The sequence below is a fragment of the Coturnix japonica genome, chromosome 6 (genome assembly GCF_054131305.1).
Source record: "Coturnix japonica strain WE chromosome 6, WE-NBRP24, whole genome shotgun sequence".
NCBI lineage: Eukaryota > Metazoa > Chordata > Aves > Galliformes > Phasianidae > Coturnix > Coturnix japonica.
The window spans coordinates 5,737,801-5,748,354 of record NC_140668.1 but is presented as its reverse complement, the minus strand read 5'-3'; the positions used below and the strand labels follow the sequence as shown (position 1 = coordinate 5,748,354).

Here is a 10,554-nt window from a genome sequence, read left to right as displayed (position 1 = left end):
AACTTTAAAGTTAGCGGCCTTTCAAACCAAACCCATTTTAATTGGTAACTTCAGCCATAGAAAACAGCCATCTAAGTGCTTTATTTGTTTATTTATTTTTGCTTCTCTTGTTGGTTTTGGAAACCCTAGTAAAAGAAGGGGCTGGATACGCTGTAGTATTGCAACTCTCCACTGAGGGTGGTTTCTTTTCAACTGAGAGCAGCGGGAGTATCAGAGAGCTAAGCTTGGGAGCAGCTAGGACTGAAGGGGAAAGAGATGTTGCTTTTTCCCCTTGAGCATTCGTGGTGAGGAAATGTGCAGTTTGTGAATTACAGTTGACAGTGCACTTGCAGGATGCAACAGGAAAAGTGTAGCTCTTACAGAGGGATCAAGCTGCAGCAAAGAGCAAGTTACTTTTGGAGGGGACAGGAAGATGCTGTTAGGGACCAGGAGACACAAAGCGGTGTTTGCTTTTTGAGATATTCTATCAAGGTTGGAAACAGAATCTGACTGCAAGTACATAGCTTTTTGTGAGCAAAGCATCCTAAACGTGTCTACCTCAGCAGTCTGAGATTGGGTCCTCTCACGAAGCTACTAAGGAAAAAAAAGAGTATTTGCATCCATTTTCTGTCTTGCTTTTCCTTTGTTTTAAAAGCTTCCTGATTCTGTGAGTCATGAGGGGGATTGTTTTTGAGTTTGAAAGCAGTCCTTACCTTTGTGGTGCTCAGTGCTGGCACATTACTTTAAATAGATAAAAATTTGCATGTGTGTCTTGAGTCATACCCCAGTGAACACCAGACTTGGAATTTGACTGTGTGTTGGTGTCACAGCTGTACAAGAAGGATAGAGAGAAAAAAGGGGTGGGTAGGTCTCAAGTTTACCTTGTGGTTGCCCAGGCTTAACCCAAGGAAAGTTCTTCATTGGGTGCTGCAACTATAAAATACAGTTTTGTCTTGGCTGAGTGGTGAGGCTTGAGCTACTCTGTAGAATAAAAATAGAGCAGAAGAATGCATTGTAAAAACAAAAACAAAACGATTTGTCATAAACATTGAGAATAACTGCAGTGCTCAGTAAAATTAATTAAAATGTAGGTATATATGATACACAAATGGAATGGAAACATTTCCAGTAGTGTTGACTTCTCTGCTGTGGAGGTGGGTGGCAGTCATGGATTCATCCCATGGCATGAAATAGTGGTGTTACAGAGCCTGGCTTTTACAATGCTCTACTAATATGGAAGGCTTGTTCCAGACTTGTCACTTAAGGATTCACTCTTGAGATGCAGAATTATGGACCTCCTGCTTATCAGGCAGCACAGCTATCTGAGCAGCTGATCATCCCTGTGTGGTTTCTGATAAGTAATCTTTTAGGTAATAATATATGCATCTTGCATGTTAGTAATTCTGTAAATTGGCAGGTAATTGATACCTGGTTGAGCTGGGATCTCTGCCTCAAAATAGAACCACAGCTATAAAACCTTCTTTGATATTCATAGGAGTAAATTCTAGTTGGTACCTGTGGTTAAACTAATCTATGACTGTATTGCTGGAAGCATAGATGGAACGCTAACTGGAAAAATGCCTGTCATTAAAAGAACCAATAAATGCAGCTGTTTAGAAGGGGGCTTTATGGGATAATTCCCTGTTTTTCAGGCAGTTGCTTGAAGTGTAGGACTGCATAAGCCCCATGTGTTGGACTGGGTGATCCTTTTACAGGTCCTGTCCAACTCAGGATGTTCTGTGGCTATAGCAGTCCTGTTAACTAGGACTTGTGGGATGAATCTGCGTGTGAGTGTCTTAGCATCTCCAATCAACGTGCAGCTTGTCAGAGCAGCTGGAGGAATTTAAATGCTCAGTTCCTTAGGTAATTAAACTTCCTGACTGGCTGCAGCTAAACTGAGTTACTGTATAACTACTAAACAAGCATACTAGGGTAAAACTTGCCTTAACAGTTGGTGGAAGAAGTTGATCTATTCCATCTGTTTCTCTCCTCCTGTCTATGTTTATATAAGAATATGTATCTTTCTTCCTCATCTTTTTAATTGATCCACAGTGCTTCCCTACCTTATGACACCTGTCCCTTTGTCTCTGATAGATGCCTCAGAAAACTATTTAAATGATATCACGATGTTCCTTTCTAATCGGCAATGAATATTGCCTTAAAACAAACCAATTTCTTCTCTTTAGAAATCCTTGTCTTTTCACTGCTGGATTTCTGAATGTTTCTGATAAAGACATGGAGAATATATGTAACAGCAGTGTCTATATTGACTTCATATTCCGGAGGGCAATGAGATTGATTATTATTTAACACTTGGGTCAATATTTTCCTCTTGGGTCATTAAATCGTGATTTTCATTTTTATCAAAGTTGATATGTGCCTATGAAGGCAATCAAAACTTCCATTAAAACCTGGAATGTACCTTGTACCTAGTTTATATGATAGCTGACATGAGAGATGGATTAAATAGATACATTACGTTGTGTGGAATCAGATTATTTGTCTGACAAAGATAATGTCCCGTGCTTTATGTCCAGGAATTCATGTAAGTATCTGACCACATACAATACATTTTTACACAACTGCACAATTACATTTTCCTAAACATTGTGTAGCACAGTTTTTGTGTTTAAAGAAGCCAAGGTGATTAATTGCTGGCAAAAGGTGCAGTTTTAAAATCTCCTGAGGCTAATGCTAGAGTTGAGAAGTCAGAGGAGCCCAACAAATTGCTCCGTTGTATCATAAGTTACCATGAACTCTCAGGTTCCTCGGTTGGCATGAAATCTTGCACAGATGTCATGTTTATTTCTGCTGTGGACAGAAATGCACCGGTGTTGACACTGGATTCATGAGATCATGTCAGTTCCAATAGGTAAAACGAGGTACGACTGACTAACAAAGTTTGACACTGATTATAGGCTTGGCCCAGAGCTCTGCTCTGAGTTTGTCTGAAGAGCACTGACAAAGGTGTAATTCCTCACATACAATCCTCTAGTATTTATAGTGTCTGTTGTGAAGAACCACAAAGCTTACTTCAGTATTACAGATTTTGCCTTTCTTTCCTCCCTAGGTGTTCTGTGACTACCATGGACACTCCCAGAAAAAGAATGTGTTCCTCTATGGTTGCAGTATCAAAGAGACCTTGTGGCAAGCAGGTTGCGTGGTCGACACAGCAGTTATCACAGAAGATGTTGGCTACAGGGTAGGTCTGCTTTGTTCCTTTCTACAGTTGTTGGCATATATGTGCACCTACATCCCTCTTTAAGATGAGGTCAGATCACAAGTTCTGTTGGTAGGTGCAAACTTGTCTTGCAGCAGAGGAGTAGAGATCCAGAAAAGTTTAAATGATTCCTACTATCTTCATGCACCAGATATCTGCGAGAATATTGTCAATAGGTGGATCTCTAATTCATTTCATTAAGATGCTGTTTTGTTGTCACTGCCGCTGACTAATAGAAATGTTGTATTTTTGTGTTTTATAAGTTCCAAGTATACATGTGCTTCTCTCACCCTCAACTCACGAGAAGTCCCCGTGGAAACACTTGTTTCACAAGGAAAAGCAGGAAGGGTGCTTACAGTCAGAACATCGCTTGTTGTATTTGAAATCAGTGGGCTTGAAAAGGCTGAGGATAGTTCACTGTTACACAAACAGAATTCAAATGCTGCTTTCAGCATCTGGTGCCTGTCTTGAATCTGCAATGAAGAAACCAAGAGCAAGCCTCCAAGGGTGTCCAAGAATCTGCAGTGGCCTAGATGAAAGGCTTTGTGATTGCAAAATATGGGAAGTTTCTCTCCTTCCTCCCATGAGTAATTGGGGACGATCCTGCTCTCCATGTATTTACTTCCCAAAAACATGAGCAAAATACCTCAAGAAAATTGTGATTTTTGAACAGCCTTTGCTGTAGCCCTTGATTCGTGGGAGAAAGAGGCATTGTTACTTCCTAATACTTGGCCTCAGATGACATGCGTAGCATTGACATTGGAAAACCCAACTTCAGGATTTCTCCTTTTAATCACCATTCCAGGCCCCTTTGACAGTAATCTCTGAAGGGACCTCAGTAAAGAATCCTAATTCCATTCTGACCAAATGGGAACGGAGGTTTATGGACATGGGCAGCACCCCCGTTTTTGTGCATGCTAAATCCAGCTGTATGAGAGACAGGGAGCATGGTTAAAGTAATGTGTTGTCATAAAAGAATCCTTTGAAAAGATTTCACCCTCCCAGAAATACAATTGAAAGGTAATTAATGAGAAAAGCAGAGGGGAAAGAACTATTAGTGTGAAATCCAGTGAAAGCTGGTAAAATGAAAGGAATATTAAATTCAGATTTGATAATGCTTCTAAATGAGTCCTGACTACAGAGACATTACTGTTACCTGCCAGCGTTTTTATTTAATCAAATATAGAAGACTGATTATGCATATAATTTCAATTGTTTTAAAAACTAAACTGGATTAGAGATCTGATTATGGTACTTCATAGCATATATTTACAAAAATCTGTGTGCTGTTTCAGATAAGGACAGAATGAAAACTATCTGAACCTTCACACGCAGTTTAGCTGGATCTCATGATTGTGTTCAGGATTATAATTGTTTGGGTGACTGTGCTTTATTTTTAACCCAGCTCCAGGAAAACCTGGATGTGTTGCTCGGAATCATAATATTTTGCAGCAAATTGTACTTTGAGGGCAATTCAGAAGCAGTGGATGTTTAGTTCAGAGCAAGTAATCAATTTTAAAGATTCCTCTGTTCGGTATTCTCCCAGGAAAAGGAATGCTGTAGTTCTTAATAGCACACTGTAGATCTTGACTTAAGAGTTAGGCTCATGCTGGTCTCAGGTTTGAAATGTAATCTCTCACTTTGTTCCAGTTATCTGTTCACAAGGTTTTTTTCTGCTGATGAATGGACCTTATAGATCTTTATGTCTGTACCTTACAGAACTGGTAGGGTCCATTCATAGCTATAGATTGGATATGCTGAAAATAACATTTACTTTCTTATTACAGAGGTATGTATGATTATGATGTTTGCAGTGGATATTGCAGAACAGTTTAGGTCAAAGATTTTATCTTCTGCGTCAGTCATCCTTTAAGAGAAGACCAGCTATTAAATGTTATTTTCTCAATTTTGATGAAACCAAGCAGTCCTGTACAGAACTGTGATGTAAAGCTCAACAGAGTGGAACTAGAATTGCTTAGAATCAATCAGTTTCACTGATTGTTATTGGAAAGTGAAATTAGCTGGTTGGCTTTCACTGCCCAAACTGAATGAAATTTGAGGGTCAATGCCATTAGCAATGAGCAGAAACTCCTTCTGTATGATTCCATTCCATTCAGAAGTTTAAGAAAGCTGTCATCAAAGAAATAATGAACGTTCTTATTTTACAAGCTCTTCACTGGATGGTCTTTGGGCATGTACTGGGATGCAAGCACAAAGGTTTATATGCACATATGTGCTTTTGTATGTAAATGCCCAATTTCTACACCGAGTACACCTAGTGTTAAGGTATCTAGTATATACTTTTACAGTTAGCATGAAGAAGTGTTGCATCCACACTGATAGAAATATTTGATAGCGCTGTGTATTAGCAGTGTTTATAGGCTGCTGTTGAGAAAAATGATTTCTAGAATAAGAAAATCACTCAGAGCTAAGAGGTAATTTTACTGAATTTTCATATTTACTCTTTATTGCCGCTTTCTATACAGAGTGCATTCAATGTACCATTTGATCCCAGATGAGAATAGTTTGGTTTATTTCACAATGCAAGATAGTTAAATGCTAAGCTCTATTTTCCTATAATTATCTGTGACCTTCAGTGGGATTATGCATTCCCCTTCTTTGCTGTGTGCTGTGTTCAAACAAAATTCCTCCTATAGCTGAATCCCTTGTCAAATTGTGAGGAGGAGCTGGAAAGGAAAGAATGGAAACATTGTGTGCTGAGCTATGACTGCAGCCCTCTAGGCAGAACAGGAAAATGTAGTTAATGTTGAAGCAGCTTAAAAAATAAAGCTTCATAAGTGACTTCAGCAGTCCAAAACTATAGGATGTGCAAAGACATCATTTTGGATGGGATGTACCAAATGTACTTACAGCATTTTTGTCTGTGACTGGGGACAAAAAAACAAACAAACACAACAAAACATTAGAATATGAAGATTTCACTTGGGATGAAGATGAGTCCAGTTTGGCACTAACTGGAACTATCACAGTGACAGTTTCTACAGGTAGCTTTGGTGATACGCGCTTTAAACAGCATAGGCCTCTTGTAGATGTATTTGTGATATAAATGCATGTACATCTGTTTGATTCATTTTCTCATTGCTGATACTTTCTTATAGACTCTTCCTAAAATCCTGGACAAAGTGGCCCCTGCATTTGTCATGAACAGCTGCAGCTTCCTTGTAGAAAAGTCCCGCGAGTCAACAGCCCGGGTGGTGGTATGGCAAGAAATGGGTGTGCTGAGGAGCTACACCATGGAGAGCACGTACTGCGGCTGCAGCCATGGTCTCTACAAAGTAAGTACCTCTTCCAAAGAACTACATGGCACACTCCTTCTAATGTGTGTCTAATGAGCTTGGGAGAATAGAGAGTGCTGTTTTTATGCTGTTTGGTATTGCCAGCTTCCTTCTATAATATAAGTGTAGCCATTCTACTGAGTTTCTTCTCAGTTAAATCCTTCCACGATCCTTCACTTTTAATCTTCCATGCCAGGGAAGTAGGTTCCTTGCTACGAGGTTTCATTTGACAGTGAAATAAAAAGAAATTCCAGTCTAATGCCAAAAATATTGAGCTGAATGAAGGAGTGTTTTTGAGATGATACAGACTGTGTCTTTATAATGGTATTCACAGTAGATCTGAGGTAATTAACATGAATATTAGGAGTCGTACACTTCCTGTTGCAGTCTCTCTGGGCATTTGCTTGGCTAAACTTAAGAGCCTGCACTGAGAATTCTGCACTTGGAGTTTGTTACTGACAGCCAAAGGTAGCTCATCTATGAGCTGAAGCCACAGCTTTAACTGTGAACTAAATGGAGCTAAATTTCTTACCAAATGATGTTCCAGATACTGTGGGAAGGGCTGTACTTGTGCTGAGTGCATCAGAGACAGGAGCCTCTTGGCACTTTTTAAGTACATGGTTTGAGCTCTGGTAATTGTATTTAGCTGTACATAATTCTCCACTTGCTCAGTTGGTGAATTCTTTTTGTTCCTTTCCCAAACCTGTTGCTTTCCATGGAAGGGATTCTGTGCTCCACCTTATTTCTCCCACTAGGGAGCAATCCTTATCTATACAGCATTAATATGTGGTTAAGGATCCGAAAAGACCCTTAAGGAAAAAGCCATTGTTACAAATAACAATTAATAAGACGTTCAAATTATTCTTTGCAAGTTCTATGTTAATCCTTTTACATTCCATAGAATGTGGCCAGCAAGTACTCAGCTACTGTTTTAACAGTGCTCTACTATACTCACATCATTTCTTAGATAGAAAAGGCAGAAGAAATATCTGAAGATGGTTAAACCTGAGCATTACACCTAGTGCTCCCTACTCTGAGAAGTGCTGATGGGGTGCAATAGGTACCACAGGTTGTGGTGGGGTTTTAAATTTCCTTCAGACAGTGGGGAGAAATTCTACCTTGACTAATGTCAGTGGCAAAACTCCTAGTGATCTCCATGGAGAATTTAACTCATTTCCTAGATAATCTGAGTAACATCTAAAAGCAGTTGGACATCAGGTTATATCAGTGTCTAATGATTTGTTCTCTACTTCCTTCAGTATTTTCAACCCAAGTTTGCATAAGTTGTGCCAGCAGATCTAAAATGTTTTATGCAACGTTCTCCCAAGTGCACCACCACTCAGTAAGCTGGTGGTCAGGCTTCTAATGGTGTTGGTAGCAGTTCTGGATCCTGATCTTTGACTTTCTTCCTTCTTGAAAATGGTGAAAATAATGGTGAATGTAGCTGCTTTGCTGACTGTAAACTGAGAAACAAACTTCTTGTGCTTGAAGTTGCACATATCTGATAGGGAGTTTGCAAAGGATTTAGGAAAAAACAGAGGAAGGCTTTGTAGAGACTGTAAGAAGCTTAAATATTAAATACACAGGGCTGTCAGGTAAGCCCCCTCTCACCACAGAGCAATGTTGTAGGAGGGCTGAGGTAACCTGTCTGATAGAGAGGCCCAGAAAAGAAGTACCTAAAGTTTTTCGATTGCACGGTGTGTGGCATATCATGTATAGAAATGTGACTTTCATTTCTAAAGCAGTTTAGTGAGTGAAAAATAAGGCATGAATTTGTTACTAGTGATATGTAAATGAGAAACAGTTGTGACCCCAGCCTCGATTAAAAGTCATTTGATTTCAAATGGGTATGGGGGGAGGGCAGAAATGAGAGCAAAAGAAAAGATGACTTGTCTCTGTTGAATCTCCCTGTCTGTGTGATCAATGGAAATGCAATAAGCCATCTACCCTTAAGGAAGAGAAACATAAAACTAAAGAAACTATTGATCTTATCTAAGGTTTTATTCAACATAAAGAAGAAGAAAAGAAGGGGAAAAAAAATCCAGACTCTCTTTGATTTTGTCTGGATTGTCCAATTGAGTCTTAGAACAGCAGTGTCTCCATTTGAAAGCTGCCTAAAACAAAGCAGTCCATTTCAACAAGGAATTCTCCTTCCTACTTCTACCAGTTTACAATCTCACAATCAAAAAGTAATCAGAAACTGCCTATCATTTCTCTCCCAGTGTGAATGCAGTCTGTATTAACTCCCTCACTGGACCTATTGCCCTCCAGGTTTGTATTACTGTCCTCCTTTTGCAGGATTTTGTTGAGCCATCTTGTCTTATTTGGTTTGCAGAATACTGAATATAAGGCTGTGCCATAGAAAGCTCTATTCAGTACAATCGGGAGCAAATATTGGCCCAAAAGAATCAAATCTGCACTGACGCATATGGATATTCTCCTAAGTTTCTTCAGTGTGATTCATTTTTAAACTGGCATAGCTCTTTGTTTTACCATATCCTATTGTACTACACTTTATTCTTCTTGATTCTTGGCTGACTAGTTAAGACGCCTGTAGTAACGTACTGCACTGGGATGTTCAGATTACTAACTGTATTCACCATCCTACGAGTTTGATGTATTTTGAGCCATGTATACATTTGCGTTCCAAAACAGATATAGTAGAAACATGGCAAATCTCAAAACTCAGCTCCGTGCTCTCTCAGTACATGTGGTGTTGGAAAGGCATTTTCCTTGACATGTTGTGCCTGGTAGAGGAGATGAAGTACTGATGTAAATAGACTTCAGCTTCTTGCTTCAAAGGGATACACGCAACAAGGAGTAACAAATGAGTTTTTAAATTATTCCAGATATTTTGACAGTACCCTTTGAAGGAGATTTTACTGGTGACGTGGATCCCTTTTTGAAGAAAGTCTTTGGGAGAGTCAAGAGAAAAAATTAATTCTGTCCAGTCTAATGCTTCTGAATGAGGGGAATTGAATGCCCCAACTTTTATTATCCGACTTGATGAGAGGGAAAAGCCATCCATTTGCAGAGATGATGGAATCAGGGAGAGCAGCACCGAGCAGAGTGGCCATACGTTCATAAGAAATTGTTGATAGTTGTTCAAAACACCTTTGAAAGGAGGATTTGGGGAATTTCAGGAACGCTCTTCCATAGAACCCATCTTCATGTTGGAAAAGTTTTTCTTCTTTTGAGTCCAACTACTCAATTCACTGAACTGGTAAAGCAAGCTAGAGGTGAGGAAAAACTGATGTTGTTTTGTTGGTTGGTTGGTTGGTTTGATTTGATTTTGCTTGCATTCTCTCCAGTCATTTACAGTAGGAGAAATTAGAGGTAAAATTGTGCCTGATGTAACGGCAGCAATTGGCAGGTGGAGCCTGGCCAGAGTAACTGTCAAAAGTCATGGCCTGTCTAACAATTAGAAGCCCCCATCTCTACAAAACTCACCCCAGATAAATTGTGAGAGTGAATGTCCCTGAAGGTTCTGTGAGCCATCTTCGTGTGAGCGAGGATGTGACATTAGTCATGTAACGTGTGTTCCACAAATCATGTGCCATCTTGCTGAAGTCTGTCTCGTTCTGTTTAGAAGGTTAATAAATTGCATTTTTTTGTTTTTCCTATGCTATACTGGCATAAAACCAAGATAACTTTCTTGTTAGATAAGAGCCAATAGTTTGTATTTCGGAGATGGAAGTACTTAAATGCTGAGGGATAAAAGGACGGAGCTGCTGATAAACGGGTAGCAGAACTGGATGAAAAGCTCTGCATCCTGGCCCCTTATACAGTAACTGCAGAGATGAGAGTCTAATAAATGGGAAGAGCTGCCATTATCCATCCCCTGTAACCTGGCTAGCATTTACTGAATTATTTTATACAAGTAATGAACCAGTGAATTGCCGTGAAAGTGTGGCAGAAATAAAGCAGTATGCCAAGATGAAAGCCTTTCCTCTTGCTACTCTTTCAGAGGTGGACTGCTCTGGTTTGACCCATTTCTGTCCAAAATAACCAAATTGTTACTAATACATCATTTGTCCCTGAAATTGCAGTTCTGTTTCT

The 10,554-nt window shown here is 39.5% G+C and overlaps 1 protein-coding gene across 1 annotated transcript in view; it reads left to right on the top strand.

Moving 5' to 3' along the window:
- Positions 1 to 3,048: 3,048 nt before the first annotated feature.
- LOC146760309 (cytosolic carboxypeptidase 4-like) overlaps positions 3,049 to 10,554 on the top strand; it is a 63,004-nt gene continuing 55,498 nt past the window's right edge. Inside the window, exons 1-2 of the mRNA XM_085551481.1 lie at positions 3,049 to 3,181; positions 6,319 to 6,495. Of these exons, the coding sequence (XP_085407607.1) occupies positions 6,361 to 6,495 (135 nt within the window). The 5' untranslated portion in view covers positions 3,049 to 3,181; positions 6,319 to 6,360. The remainder of the gene's footprint in view (positions 3,182 to 6,318; positions 6,496 to 10,554) is intronic.